The following is a 15,473-nucleotide window of genomic DNA, read 5'->3' as shown; positions in this document are numbered from 1 at the left end:
CTGGCCCACAGCCAGCAAGGTTTCACACTAGGTCAGCAACCAGGAAAAACTACTTGGGAAAAACTAACTGCTGCACAAAAACAGCGAAATAATAATTTGTCAGAAAAGGAATTCTACGGGCCAGTTAATAAAGGCAGCAAAGAGATATTTTTACTTAGTTTTTGCTTTGGAGCAGTGGTTCTCAAACTTTAAAGAGTTTTGGAATTGTCTAGAGGTCTTGTTATAATACAGATCCTGATTCAGGATGTCTGGGGTGGGGCCAAAAGGCAGCACTTCAATCAAGCTTGCAGGTGGGGCTGCTGTTGCCCCGGTGAGCCCACATTTTGAGAACTGCTATTTTAAGTGATTCTGAAAAGTAGTCATTAACAAATTTATTGTGGGTTGGTGTGGTGGCTCACACCTGTAATCCTAGCACTCTAGGAGGCCAAGGCTGGTGGATTGCTTGAGCTCAAGGGTTTGAGACCAGCCTGAGCAAAAGTGAGATCCCTGTCTTTACTAAAAATAGAAAAACTAGCAGGGCATTGTGATGGGCACCTGTAGTCCCAGCTACTCCATAGGCTGAGGCAAGAGGATCACTTGAGCCTAAGAGACTGAGGTTGCTGTGAGCTATGATGCCATGTCACTCTACTCAGGGCAATAGAGTGAGACTGTCTAAAAAAAAAAAAAAAAAGAAAAAAAAAGAAAAAACTTCATTGCAGATTTACTACTTCCAAATCCATCTCATGTGGTCATCATTTAATCTTCACAGAAATCGCATGAGACCAGTATCTGATGGCCTCTCTGAGGCTCAGAGGTGCTGTGTAAACTTGGTTGGCAGACCCAAGATGGGAATTTTGGGGGTGCTGTTTCTGCTGTTCAAGCGATTTCTATTTCCTTACCCCAAGGAGCAGGGAGGAGTCAGGTTGGGAAACAGGACTGGGAAGTAGCTGAGTTTTCTGGCTCCTTCTGACTCAGTTTTCTTTCATAAGATAATTTCTTCATTTGGTGTGAAGGGCTGTGTTTTCTCAGAACAGGAGACATTGTGGTACGAACAGGTCACAGCAAGGTATGCGCCCTTGATAACGGGAGTGGCATCTGGAGGATTCCGGCTAGAGCTACCCGTGCTGCTGCCCGCCCCCACAAATGCAGACGTAAACTCAGCAACCTCCTGGTGTCTAAGCAGGGCGCTCCACCCCAACGCACATGCACCACCCTGCTGCAGCTGTCGTGTCTGGACCCTACTATGGGAAGCCTCTGTGCTCCTGTCCATGGACAACAACTGCACCCTGGACAGCATCATCACTGAGGTCAAGGCACAGTATGAAGACACAGCCGACCTCAGCGAGGCTGAGGCCGAGTCCTAGGACCACACCAAGGTGAGGCCGGAAGGCCAAATCAAGCAGACAGCACAAAGAATGGAAGTTTCAAAGGCCAACAGGAAGGCCCTATCCCTGAAAGTCTCTTTCATGTGGACCTGCCTGCCCCAGCCCTAGTCGGAGCCCAAGATTTTTAAGCCAGTACACCAAATCACCTGGCCCACAGGGAGGGCTCAGGACCGCAAACTCAGAGAAGAGAGTTTCCTTCCTCCTCCGGTGCTTCTCCTCACTCTTAGGGGCCATCTTCAGCCCTGGCAGGAAGCCAGAAGAGGCTGGTGTAGAATAGGGAGTGGGCAGGCATGGAGGTCTTCCTTGACACTGACCTCCATGAGGTGGTTTCCCTATTTAGTTTGAAGAGATATTAACCCTTGGAACACCTGCCATGTGTTTAAGACCAAAACGCACTCCCGAGGTAAGTAGAGGCTGTGTCTCGCTGCTGATGTGAAAAGTTACTGCTTCAGAAAACAAGTCAAACCCTTCTGAACTGCCTACTCCCTAGGCTTGCCTAGTTCCTGAAACAGCTTCAAAAAAGGTCACCAAGCTGCCTTATTCTTGACTAAATCTGTGTCTTGTCTCACACTCAGACGTCTTGGACTTGGTGGGCTCTGGGAACAGGTGACTTCGGCCCACAATGAATCAAATGAACCATCCTATACCTTCTGCTCCTGAGCTCTAGTCTGTGCCCCAGGGAGCCCAACATGGCCCCTGAGACCATCCTCTGGCCTGACTGTGGGGGGGATGCTCTGCTGTGTCCACATCCCTTCAGTGAGCCCGGCCCACTGGTCCTGCCCACCGTTTCACTCAGCCCCTCAGGTGGAAATCTGTTCTCCAGTCAGGCTCTGGGCATCCCCATCACCATTAACACCATTTCCTAGGTCCACCTCTGTGATACTCACTGCAGGGCAGAGTGAGAATCTCCTTGCCCTGGCACCATGCAAGGGACCCACCCCTCCCCGCCCCACCTCTCCACACCCTCTGCCTCCCACTGTTGCCCATGAGTAGCAGGGGGTCCTTGACCCCATCTTTAAATGCCTCTATTCCTTGTGGATCTGCCATCTCCAGCCCTATAACAAAGCCCCTCCCCACTACTCTGGGACCCAAAGTCAAAACTACGAAAAGGGGGACAGTTTGGGATGTCACAGTTAGACTGAGAATCTCTGTGTTCCAGTCTCCTGATCCACAGGAGGGGGAGCTGGGGAATAGAGACAACCTGAGGCTCGTGGGTGGCAGAGTACTGATTTCTAGCCCAGGCTTCTCTTCCCTGGGCAGCAGGGCAGGGTGAAGTCAGAAAGAATAGGATTGAGTCCTGGCCTCTCACCTGGGGCCACAGTGCTTCACCATCCTGCACCTCACTTCCTTCACCCGTAACACAGCAGCTACAAGGTTGGTCGTAGAATTAAATGAGATCATGGATGCAGAGAGCTCAGGTTGCTCCGGATCAGTAAACACTCAATAAGCATCATTTTCATTGCTACTGGCTTGATTTGGATCTGTAAACAAGTTTCAGGGCAGAAGGGAAAGGCAAATCGGCCACAGAAAGGGAGCTCATTGATGAGACTGATGGGAAGATGAAGACAGAGACTGGAGGAGGAGGCTTCAGGCATCTGCGAGGATCTGTGTCTGTGAGCTGGCTGCAGGAAAGGAGACCTGAATCCTACATCCACCTGAAAATTCCTAATGGCCACAACTGTCCCCAGAGACATTCTCAGGCCAGAGCAAGCTCTGTCCACCTCAGGGAGGCTCAGGATGGGGTGGGAAGAAAGGGAAAGAACAGCCATATGGAACCCCAGACCTAATGCTGAAGTCATGTTTGGGGGGGCCTCAGAGTGTTGGGGAGCGCATCCTCTCCTCTGCCCTCCTTGGCACAAGGGCCTCCTTTTGAGTCCCCTGTGGCATTTTTGGACTCATGGGCCCTGGAGAGAAGTGTCTCTTACTGGAGTCCATCTACCCTCCAGACCCCTGGTGGGACAAGGGGAGGCTGAGCAGGACCAAGGTCCAGCCTGCAGTAGGGAGGCTTCTCCCATCCCCAAATCCGTCTTCCCTGGAAACTCTTAAGCTCATCTAGGAGCCACAGAGAGTACTGGGGCCTGGAGAACCCAGAGAAAAACATGGAGATGGCCTTGGGGAAGTAGACAAAACACCCACAGGCATGTGGGATTTGCCTTCTGATCCCAGGAAAGTCAGGGCATGTAGTTCACATCACCCCCTCCTCTCCTATGAAATGTCATCAATGACTCTCCCTTTCCTTGAGGCCAAGACATTGGATAGGGCAAACATATCAGCCTGGCTGGCCTCTTTAATCACCCCATAAACAGGGAGGGAGGACAAGTAGGATTTTTACAGGGCCCACCAGCACTGACCTCGGCACCTTCTCTTTGCTACCCTAATTATCTACCTTGCCACTTAGCACTGCCAATATCCCAAGCTCATAAACCTGATTTCATGATGATTGGGGGTTTGACCAGCTCAGCCCTCCATCTTCCTACAGATAAAAGGGGGAGAAACCAGGCCACAACTGGCTCATTCCTGTCCCTGTCCTTCCCTCCAGGGCCACGTCTCCCTGTCTCTGTCCTGCCATGTCTTGCCGTTCCTTCCAGCCGAGCTCCAGATGTGGCAGTCGGAGTTTCAGCTCCTACTCAGCCATCATGCCCCGGGTAGTCACCCACTATGCAGTGAGCAAGGGGCCATGCCGGCCTGGAGGTTCCGGGGGCCTCCGGGCCCTGGGCTGCCTGGGCTCACGGAGCCTGTGCAACGTGGGTTTTGGGAGACCTCGGGTCGCCTCCAGGTGTGGCCTGCCCAGCTTTGGGTACCGAGTTGGGGCCACCGGTGGGCCCCCTGCCTGCATCACCCCCGTCTCCATCAATGAGAGCCTCCTGGTCCCGCTGGAGCTGGAGATCGACCCGACGGTGCAGAGGGTGAAGAGGGATGAGAAAGAGCAGATCAAGTGCCTCAACAACCGCTTCGCCTCCTTCATCAACAAGGTGGGTGCAGGCCCAGGGTTCGAGGGCTGCAGGATGAGACGCACTGCCGGTCTGTCACCTGGTCTTTGTCTGGTCTGGGGGAAGCCGCTGTTTATTCATTGGCCTCTCCCACATTCCGTGGCCTTTAATCTTTGGAAGCTGACTAGATAAGACTCCACGCTAAATGTGTCTGCCTCCCAGTCCTTTTGTTAATGTCATCTCTCTCTGGCAAAGTCACCAAGGTTGCCGGAGGTCAGACTATAACAGAAACCTCCAAAGCGATACTGAAAGGAATGACCAAAGAGGCAGAAAAATGCCCTTTCTGATGAGCATTTAACAATGGAAGCTTCTGTGCACTTGAGTCAAGGCTCTTGGGCCTGAAGCAAAGGCGTGCACTATGACCTCAGAATTTGCTGTCAAGTTAGGCCTGGGAGGAGGAAAACGTGTAGCAGCCACAGATAGAGGCACCAGGTGACCATCATGAAAGGCTTATATCTGCCAACCCCAGAGCCACAGCTCTGAATGCTGACAGGGAATGGGGGAGGTGCTGCCTTTCTTTAGAAGGCCTGAACTGGTGGCATCCATTATCCCCCAGGGCTATGCCCACACCTCATGGAGGCTCTTAGGGTCAGGATCCATGCCAAGGCCTGAGCTGGTATTTCTGGTGACACCTGAGGTTTAGGGGCAGGAGTCCTGGGCCAGAACAAGAGACCGGGGCCCTGGTATGGGCTCCACTCTTGTGACCCTGAATCCCCATTCTAGCTACTCACCTCTCAGCCTCAGGGACCCTGCTGCCCAGTGGGGAGGGAGAGGAGAGATGGTGGGAGACTTGAAGGAGGTAATACATGCAAAGTGCTTCACATAGTACTGGTTTAGCCATGTTTGCAGTTTTCGTTTTAAAGCATTTTAAGTTAAAGCATATTAAGTCCAGCCATAAACTCATTCCAATGTGGATCCTGGTCATCAACAACATCACACCCGCTTAGGTGAGGCTGGGAGCCTCCTGCTGGTAGGGTCCTGACCAGAAGTAGGGCCACATTACTTCTGATGCTTGCCTGCCTGCCTTTCTTCCTTCCTTTCTTTCTTCCTTCCTTCCTTCCTTCCTTCCTTCCTTCCTTCCTTCCTTCCTTCCTTCCTTTCTTTCTTTCTTTCTTTCTTTCTTTCTTTCTTTCTTTCTTTCTTTCTTTCTCTTTTGAGACAGAGCCTCAAGCTGTCACCCTGGGTAGAGTGCCATGGCATCACAGCTCACAGCACCTCCAAATCTTGGGCTAAAGTGATTCTCTTGCCTCGGCCTCCCAAGTAGCTGGGACTACAGGTGCCCACCACAATGCCCAGCTATTTTTTGGTTGTAGTTGTCATTATTGTTTGGCAGGTCCGGGCTGGATTCGAACCCACCACTCTGGTGTATGTGGCTGGCACCTTAGCCACTTGAGCTACAGATGCTAAGCCATTTCTGATGTTTTCTTGAGCCATAATGCACCATATGGAAAATCTTAGAGCAAAGACTAGAGACCATGTTCCCTTTGTCAATGACTAGCTGGGTGATCTAGCTGGGTGACTGTGGTCAGCTCACTCAAATTCTCCTAATCTCAGATTTCAATCCACAAAAAGGGAAGAGGAAGGCTAAGAGTTCTCCACATTACCAAGCACGGGGGCTTTTTTCAGATACAGCCATGCAGAACTCAGCAGAGTTGGTGAAAAGAGCTTAGAGTCCTAAGACAACACCCTTGATCTTCACTTCCCCCCTGAGTGCTTCTGGGCAACAAGATAAGAAAGCCTCCACTTGGAGGCATCACTTACATCAGTATGAAGATTCACAGAGTGCTTTCCCACACACAGGCCCAAATGGGAGCTTTGGGAAGCAAATTGAGCCTTGGAGGGATAGGATGGCTTAGTCAAGGTTAGTGGCTAGTGAGAGGCAGGCAGGTGGGGCTGGAATGTGGTCCTACCCCAGGCCTGTCGGGCAATACCCATTCCACTATGGCAGACAAGCCCTGAGCAGAAGGTGTGGGAGACAGACGCACATACCCTCAGGTGTCAGTACATGCAGAGACTTTGCCTTTCACAAACACTAGTGCACTGACAGGTGTGTTGAGAGAGAGGGCATGAGCTTATTCCGCTGCCCTCTCCAAGGCCTGGTGCCCACCCGCCTGGACATCCTATTCTTGACCACAGGTCCGGTTCCTGGAGCAGAAGAACAAGCTGCTGGAGACCAAGTGGAACTTCATGCAGCAGCAGCGGTGCTGCCAGAGCAACATCGAGCCCATCTTCGAGAGCTACATCTGCGCCCTTCGGCGGCAGCTGGACTGCGTGTCTGGGGAGCGCACGAGGCTGGAGTCCGAGCTCTGCAGCCTCCAGAACACGCTGGAAGGCTACAAGAAAAAGTGAGCTGGCTCTACCTTGCCCCACCTGGGAACTCGGGGCAAGCTATAGATGCCGTAGTTTGGCTCATGAGGTGGCAGAACAATCACATGGGTTGATGTGAGCAGAGCACCCACTCAGTGCATGGTGGGAGCTCTGAAATCCTGCATTCTCATCTCCCTCCCCTCCACCTGCCTACAGAAGGCCCATTACTGCTCTCCCTGTAAAACGAGCTCTTTCATCTGCCATTGCTAGGACTCCAGGTCCCTGCTCCAAATCACCTGCTCTGCCTTTTCTTCCATCACTCCCTTTGTAGACCTACTTCCTACTCCCCAAACAGACTAATTTGAGGCCCTAGGCCTCTTCCCTGCAAGCATTTGCTCCTGCCTTTCCTTCTGCACCTCTCCCACCACCCTCAGGCCACAGCTCCCATTTTCTCTCACCCCATGACTCTGGCTTGCTGGAAATCTCACAGCTGGAATTCAACCCCTACCCATTACCAGAGCTCTAGCTCCCCATCTCACTTCCAAGTTCTTCCCAGCCATTTCTGTTTTCTATCTTGCTAGAATCACCCTCCCTGAGAGCAAGCTCTAGAGTCTGATTCACAGCGTGAGTAGGTGGCTGAGAAGCATATGATAATTAAGAGCTTGCTGGCCAGCAGAGCCAGTGCTTGCAGGAAGCTGAGGCCCAGATAAATTGCTTCACTGGGCCCTGGGCCCAGCGCCCCGTGGGAGTGTGTGTGGGTGGGGAAAACTGAGACAATGTCTTTCCATTAAGGAGAAAAGTTCAAATAGAGCAACAGATCATAAGGAATGTGGGGTCAGTGGACTGGACCCCCATTGGGGACGCTCATGCTGCAGGTGCTAGACACTGCTAGGAAGTGTGGGTGCTATAAAGAGGGAAGAGGCTGGCTCCTGCCTTCAGGACGCCCCTGTCCAGTATGTGCAGACCACCCCGGCATACACACTAGCAGCTGCAATAGGGCACAGAGCAGAAGGGAAAGGAATCCCAAGAGAGAGAGGAAAGCTTCCTGGAGGAGGTGCCATTTGCTCTGGGCCATGAAGGATAACTAACTTTGATTCCAAAGGCTTCTTATGAAAAGGAATCCAGAGTAGACCCTGGAAGTAGGAACGGGACAGGAACAGGTGACAAGGAAGGGCCAGAGTATGCCAGGTGAGGGTACAACTCTCGTAGACTGTGACAGGTGAAGTGTGGAGGGGTGTGGAGGCCACAGTGGGGATGATGCCCTTTCTGAGGAACAGGTAGCAAGGTAAGCCCAGGACACATGTCTGAAGGTCCAGAGGAGAACTAGGGCTTTGGAAAGTCAGAAATAGGAGACGGATGAGCTGAAGCTATCATTTTTAACAGTAGTGGCAAACACATGGTACCCACCCCGGGCCAGGCCCTATCCTAGTAATGTGCGTGATGTATTAATTCACAGCAGCCTGCGAGGCAGGACCAATGTTCCCCTCACTCTGCAGATGATGGGACTGTAGGTGATGAGATGCAGAAAGGCCAAGTCACATACCTGACTTGGTCACAACTAGCATGTAACAGAGCTAGGACTCAGCACAGTGCTGGCGCAAAGTTCTGCGGGCAAGAGGGAGATAGACACAGGAGGCACAGTAGCTTTTAATGGATCAGTGTTGCTCATGCAACTGAGTCATGCTGGCCAGATGGGAGCCCTGACAATCCCCTTTGCCGTAGGGGGCAGTGAGTGGGCCAAAGAGCCCCAGGCACTTGGAGGAAATAGTGGGCTGTCTCCGTGAGTCTGGTAAAGTGGGTAATTGCTACCTCTGCTGTTGGATGGCTGGTAGGGGCCAGGCCCAGAGCCCTCCCAGTGAGGAGGGCCACAAGGCTAGCTAGGAATATCCCTAGGAATGACATGGAAAAAGACAGCTATGCCACAGCACAGCCTTTCTCTGCTTTCCTAGAGGGGGCAGCAAGGTAGAGAGAAGGTGGTCTTAGGGAGGACTCCCCAGAGGATAACTCATCACAGGAACAGCCTCCTGGAGAGGAGGATGGGTAAACTTGAAAAGCAGCTGTGAGGGACCATGGTAACAGTCCAGAGACAGGGCTGGACCCGGTGACTCCTCAGGGTGTTCAGTGACAGGCAGAGTCACCCCCAAAGGCCTGATGCCAAGGCCTCTTCCAAACTCCATGCCTGACTAAAGTGCTTTTTTCCTGCCTGTTTCATCAGGTATGAAGAGGAACTCTCCCTGCGCCCCTGTGTCGAGAATGAGTTTGTTGCCTTGAAGAAGGTGAGGGAGGGCACTCCAGGAGGAGAGACCTCAAGCTGGCCTGCCAGCCCTGGGCCGTGTCCAAATGTGTCTACAGCCCATTCAGCCCACTACAGGGTCCTCACCCTCAGACTCTTGGGCCAGCTCCCTCTCCCCTTACCCCTTGTAAAAAGGCAGGGATTGGCCTGGCCTCCACCTCCCAACTCATGAGGACCAAAGCTGGGTAAAAATCCTGTCTCCCTCTGCCAGGGCTAATACAAATCAGAAGCAAGACAGAAGTTCTTATGCAAGCCCCCCAAAATGAAAACAATGGCGATGATTCTTTAGACAGGTAGCCTGATATTTCCAGACCCAAGTTCTGCAAAGTGAACTCTAGAAGCCATACCCAAGGCTCCTTTAAACCCCCACCCCCTTCAGGGCCCTCCCCATCAGGACATCAGGCCTAGGCGCAGGGTCCCGGGGCTGTGGGACCCCACTTTGGGTCTATCACTCCTCATATCCACCTGGGCTCAGTGAGGAAAGGTGGGCCCCACACCTGCACCTGCCACCAGCCTGCCTGCAAGGGGAGCCAGAAGGTGGAAGCTGTGGCCTTGTCCAGCCCCAGCCCAGGCATGGTTCTGTCCCTGCTCTGCTGCAGGAGGTGGACACAGCTTTTCTGATGAAGGCTGACCTGGAAACCAACGCAGAGGCTCTAGTCCAGGAGATAGACTTCCTGAAAGGCCTGTATGAGGAGGTACCAGCTGCCCTTCCCTCCAAGTGGTCAGTCAAGGGCGAGTGCCCAGGGAGCAATGGGACTGGAGAGCGTCTGCCCAGTGGGGATGGCTCAGGGCGAGTATGTGGGGAGGTCAGCTCTGGAGAGGTGGCTCGCAGGCAGTGAGACTCCACAAGTCAGATCATCCACATCTTCAGCTCACAGGCCCCTCTGAGAAAGTTTCCATAGAGCTCTGGGTAACTAGAGGGTGGGGACAGGGAGCCAGTTGGTAACTGCAGTTGGAACAGCTATGGCAGATTTCTAACCAAATCTGCTATGAGACGGTCAGATTGGTTCTCCCTACTTCTGCACCTCGGCCCTCAGGGAGCTCACACCTTCTCATGGGGATCCTTCCCAGGAGATCTGCCTGCTCCAGTCCCAGATCTCAGAGACCTCGGTCATTGTGAAGATGGATAACAGCCGGGAGCTGGATGTAGACAGCATCATTGCCGAGATCAAGGCCCAGTATGACGATATCGCCAGCCGCAGCAAAGCTGAAGCGGAAGCCTGGTACCAGTGCCGGGTGAGGCCCTGGGATGGGAGCTAGGGGAGCCCAGAAAGATGAGGGGAGGGGGAGAGCCCCAGACTGTTCCTCCCCCGGAAGTGGTGAGGAGCTAATGAAGGCCAGACACACCACGGCAACCCATGAACCCCAGCCCCTCTATCTCTGCCATGCCCCAGAGCACATGGCAGGGATCCCACAGACAGCTCAGGCCTGTCACCAGGGTGCTAGGGTGCCAGCTTTATTTATCTGCAGGCTCACCGGAAATGCTTCTCTACCCAGCACTTAATAAATACTAATTGGTGATTATGGCAAAGAGGGCTCTGGGCTTTGAGGTGTGGGAGGAGGCTGGTGGCATGGGGTGGTTACTGATGGCAGGGCAGAAATGGTGATTAAGGTGGCCCCAGACTTGGTAATTAGGGCTTGCTGGGAGGGCAGGGGGAGCCTCTGAGAGCAATTCAATGTGACACACATTATCCCAGTCTCACCGTCCTGTGAAAGGCGCCACCCATCCCTGCATTCATTCGTAGGTTCACTCATTCATCATTGTTTATTGAGCACCCACCGTGTGCCAAGCACAGCTCTAGAAGCTGGGGATTCAGCAGGACACGGGACAGACACCTGTCCCTGCCTTCATGTTACTTTCCTTCCAGAGAATAGACCAGACAAATCAGAACTGTGGATGTATGTTAGTTAGAGGGTGATGTGTGCTGTGGAGAAATAAGTCATGGTGAACATAGGGAGTGCTGTAGGCATGCAGTTTTAGACACATGGCCGGGAGGGATGGGCTTACCGTGCCAGAATATAAGATAGCATGAAGTGATTGCTAAGGGCAAGCAGCAGCTTAAGGGAGTTTGATGACAAAAGCAACAAATTATGTCTGGAAAGGTAAAGGGATTGGATCTGCTCTTAAAGGACAAGTAAGATTTCAAGGAGCAGGGAAAAGGGAAGGGGATGGCGGGCTGTGGAGCAGAAGGAGCCTGGATGCTGAAGGATGAAAGACGGGTACCAGGTATGCGATGCGCTATGAAGTAGGTGAGGCTGAGAGGTAGGATGCGGCTGGGTCACAGCACTTCTGCAGAGCTGTGCTAAGTCCTCCGGAGTTTTTCGTGAAGACAGTGGATTCCACTGCTCAGGGAGTGTCCCAAGTGATACTCTGCCCATTTTCTGGACATCTATAGTGATCAGAAGTACCAAATGCTGGCCTGGAGCCAACTTCAGGTGACTCAGCCTGTGGCCCTCCCCAGGCAGATTTCACCCTGGCTGTCCCCTCCCCTGGTTGCCCTGGGCCACTCATCAGTCAAGTAGACTCAGAGAATATAACCATCTCATTTAACCATCCTTCTAAGTCAGAATCATGAAGAAAATTCTATTAAGGATTATATTTAACTATGAGGATCAGAAATTTTAAAAACAAAAAATTCAGTCTTTACTTTTTTCACAGCTTGAAGTACAAAAATTGGCTACCCAGGATGACACAGGGCTTTTATGCCATCAGGGACCCAGGCTTCTTCTAGCTTTCTATTCTGCCATCCTTAATGTGAGCTTCATCCTCATGGTTGCCTTGGGTCCCAAGACAGCTGTGATGCCTCCAATCTCAGATGTCATGTCGGACAGGAAGGAGAACAGGGAAAAGGCCAGCTGAGTTACTCCCACTTTAAAAAGAGCTTTCCTAGCAGCCCTACCCGGCAATGGCCATAGATCGCATTGATTAGAGAAGGCTGAGAAATCTTTTCTTATCTGTGCTCATTGTCACCCCAAATAGAAGCAATGTTCTGTTTTTTTGTTTTCGGGGCTTTTTTTGTTCGTTTGTTTTGAGACAGAGCCTCAAGTTGTCCCCCTGGGTTGAGTATCATGGCATCACAGCTCACAGCAACCTCCAACTCCTGGGCTCAAGCGAGTCTCCTGCCTCCGCCTCCCAAGTAGCTGGGACTACAGGCACCTGCCACGACGCCCGGCTATCTTTTGGTTGCAGCCGTCATTGTTGTTTGGTGGGCCCGGGCTGGATTCAAACCCACCACCTTAGGTGTATGTGGCTGGGGCCTTAGCCACTTGAGCCACAGGCTTTGAGCCAGGGTTCTGTTTTAAGAAGCAGAAGAGAGTGGATGTTTATTAGACAACTATAGGCTTTCCCACAGTAAATAACAAAGGAGCCAAAGAGAATAATTATGAGCTTATCTCTTGTTTTGTATTTTCTATTCAAGACACTCCCATCCACTATCAGAAAATCTAAAGTTGGCTAATTTTAACAAATCTATTAAATAAATCTGCACATACTGTTCACAAACTGAATTCGGAATACAAAGGGTTTTTTTAAGCTAAGCCAAGGTAGGACATTACACTGTACTCTGGTTTTGATTGTTTTAAGGGAAAACATATAAAAGTCCTTATCCTGATAGGCAGATTGGTCATCTCAGGTGGGCCAGGCTGAGCACAGAAGCCCCTCCAAGGTCCAGAGAGACAGCCAAGAGGGAGAGAGAGCTCAGGAGACGTTTGGCTCTGGGAAAGAGAGAAGGGGGCCAAATACAGAACAGCTAAACCAACAGTCGGAGGGGATCTCAGTGCTTGGGGAGGAATTTAAGGGCTGTGCGGTGAGATAGGAATAAAGAGCAGCCTGTGTAAGGACCCCAAACTTGAACAGAAGTGGGAAGGAGTTGGTTGGGGAGCAGATGTGGAGTAGAAACCAGAGAGCACCCAAGCTAGACATCACGGGAGCAGAGCCCCAGGACAGTGAGAAGGGGGCTAGAGATGCCCCCAGGCCTTGAGCTCTGACCCCTTTGTCTTGACAGTATGAGGAGCTGAGGCTGACAGCTGGGAACCACTGTGACAACCTCCGCAACCGCAAGAACGAAATTCTGGAAATGAACAAGCTGATCCAGCGGCTGCAGCAGGAAATTGAGACTGTTAAAGCCCAGGTAATGAGGGGAGGGGAGAGATGGGAGGGGAGAGATGGGGGGGCGGTTTCTGATCCTCTAATCCTCCCTGGGAGCTCTGCTGAGGAAGGACTAACAGACACTTAGTCTCCTGGCCCCTTGATGAAGAGGAAGCAAGCTCTTTCTACAACAAAGCTGACCTTCAGCAGGAGAAGCAGTCTCAGGAAATGGTTGGTCCCCAGCAGAGGCCAGGTGACCACCTGTCAAAGACAAAATGGGAGGAGTGTTTCAGTGCGTGAGAGTATAGAAAAGACATTCTCCATGGTCTCCTCAAAGGCTTTACTACTATGATCCTGAAATGCAGGATGACTCTGAGTTTCTCATAAAATCAGATCCGCCCTATTCTCCTAGGTTAGTGAAGACCAGCCAGGTGCTTAAAATCTATTAGCTCCAAAGAAATTGCTCTGCATGTCTAAGAGAAAAATCTCAGATTTCCTTAGGGCATTTTAGGTAGAAAATCAGTCCAAATTTCCTGGAGAAACTGGATGCCATAAGCAAAGGGCGAAAACCACAGTGAATTTGAACCTGGCTGTACCCATCACTGTGTTCATGCTGAGAGTCTGTCCCAGGAGTTCCAGGGCCCCAGTGAAGCCTTTCTGTACTCTCCCCTACAGCGCTGCAAGCTGGAGGGTGCCATAGCTGAGGCTGAGCAGCAGGGCGAGGTGGCCCTCAACGATGCCAAGTGCAAGCTGGCAGGGCTGGAGGAGGCCCTGCAGAAGGCCAAGCAGGACATGGCCTGCCTGCTCAAGGAGTACCAGGAGGTGATGAACTCCAAGCTGGGCCTGGACATCGAGATCGCCACCTACAGGCGCCTTCTGGAGGGCGAGGAGCATAGGTGAGCTGGGTGAGGGAAGATCAGGTGAGGGTGGATGGGCACCAGGTGTGCAGGTCGCCAGGCCCATCCATCCCACTCATTACTGCAGCTACTATGACCCAGCTCTGCTGCTATGATCTGTCTGCAGTCGTCAAACCCCAAACAGCACACAGTCTGTGGGCCCTCATCACTGAGGTGGCCCATGCAGAGGGCAGCCTAGTTCTCTCTGACTCCATTGCCTGTCTTTTCCCTCTTACCCCCAGGCTGTGCGAAGGCATCGGGCCGGTGAATATCTGTAAGTAGATGAACCATGCCCCAAGCTCAGGGTCCTCGGGGTTCACAACCCCAACACAGACAGCCCATACCATCCCTCCCAGACCTCTGAGGAAGGGATCTGTCTGCCATGAGCTCTGGGCTGATGGTGAAGCTTTCCCACCACCTGTATCTTTTTGGAACTGGGAGCAGATCCAACTGCTTCTGAGGGATCTCAGGGCTTCAGGGCCCAGAAGTCACAAAGAGTGGTACTAACAGGAAGGCACTTTTCTAGAAGAAGAGGATTTGAAACAGACTCAGGAAGGAGGGCTGAGACAAGCAGAAACAGAGAAGGCAAAGCAGACTGCAGGCCTGGCCTTGCCAAGGCTCTGGGGAAAGAGGAGAGGCAAGCAGGGGCTTGTGAGTGCTTCATGTGGCCAGCAGGGGAGACATGGAGGTTGGGAGCTGGAATGGGGGTGTCCTTGGAGCTGAATGGCAGCAGGTAGGAGGAATGGCCTGGCTGAGACCTGTCAGACAATTGCCTTAGAGTGGTGCAGTATAGGGCCTGAGCACCCCTCTCTGTTCCCACAGCTGTGAGCAGTTCCAAAGGCGCTGTCCTGTATGAGCCCTGTGCGGTCAGCACACCCATCCTAAGGACTGAATACTGCCCAGGGGGCACCAGCATCCTCAGAAGCAGTGGGGGCTGCAGTGTCGCCGGCACGGGTGAACTCTACATCCCCTGTGAGCCGCAAGGGCTCCTGGGCTGTGGGGGTGGGCGGGGCTCCAGCTCAAAGGCCGGGGCTGGGAGCAGCCCCTCTGGCCATAAGTGTTGACACCACACACCCAGAGGCTGGAAATCCAGGGACAGGACCCCCAGCCCTTGGCCCTGGATGTCACACCCCACCAGGGCTGAAGACACGGATATTCCAAAGCCCCATGTTCCTACTTCTACTCCAGATTCCGCTCAAGTGTGCCCTGGGAGCTGAGTGCCCCTAAGCCCCTCCTTATCTTCTAGCTACCTTTCACGGAATCTGGGTGAGGCCTTGGGGATAGAGGTGGGAGGCAGAGAAAGAGAGTACGTAGCACCAGGCCCTAGTGTGGCCACGAGAATAGCAGTGGCTGGAGGGCATCACAGCTATCCCATGGAAGTTCTCCTCAAAGCCAGCTCCACTCCCCTGTCCTAGGCTCCCCGCCTCCCTTACATCAAGCTCTTATGCACCTGAGAAAAGCGAAGGTCTTTTAATACCACCTAAAACCTACACTACTGTAAACCCCAGGTGGAGCCACCACAAATCCCATTCTGAA

General features: G+C 52.5%; 1 protein-coding gene across 1 annotated transcript; it reads left to right on the top strand.

Moving 5' to 3' along the window:
* Positions 1-3,931: 3,931 nt before the first annotated feature.
* KRT82 (keratin 82) lies at positions 3,932-15,001 on the top strand. The gene is made up of 9 exons (XM_012805486.1): positions 3,932-4,336; positions 6,491-6,699; positions 8,877-8,937; positions 9,554-9,649; positions 10,026-10,190; positions 12,959-13,084; positions 13,717-13,937; positions 14,180-14,211; positions 14,760-15,001. The coding sequence occupies exons 1-9, from the start codon at positions 3,932-3,934 to the stop codon at positions 14,999-15,001; spliced, it is 1,557 nt and encodes a 518-aa protein (XP_012660940.1).
* The last annotated feature ends 472 nt before the right edge of the window (positions 15,002-15,473 follow it).

The sequence above is a fragment of the Otolemur garnettii genome, unplaced genomic scaffold (genome assembly GCF_000181295.1).
Source record: "Otolemur garnettii isolate 467f Iridium unplaced genomic scaffold, OtoGar3 scaffold00043, whole genome shotgun sequence".
Taxonomy (NCBI): Eukaryota; Metazoa; Chordata; class Mammalia; order Primates; family Galagidae; genus Otolemur; species Otolemur garnettii.
This window is presented reverse-complemented; position numbering and strand designations above follow the sequence as displayed.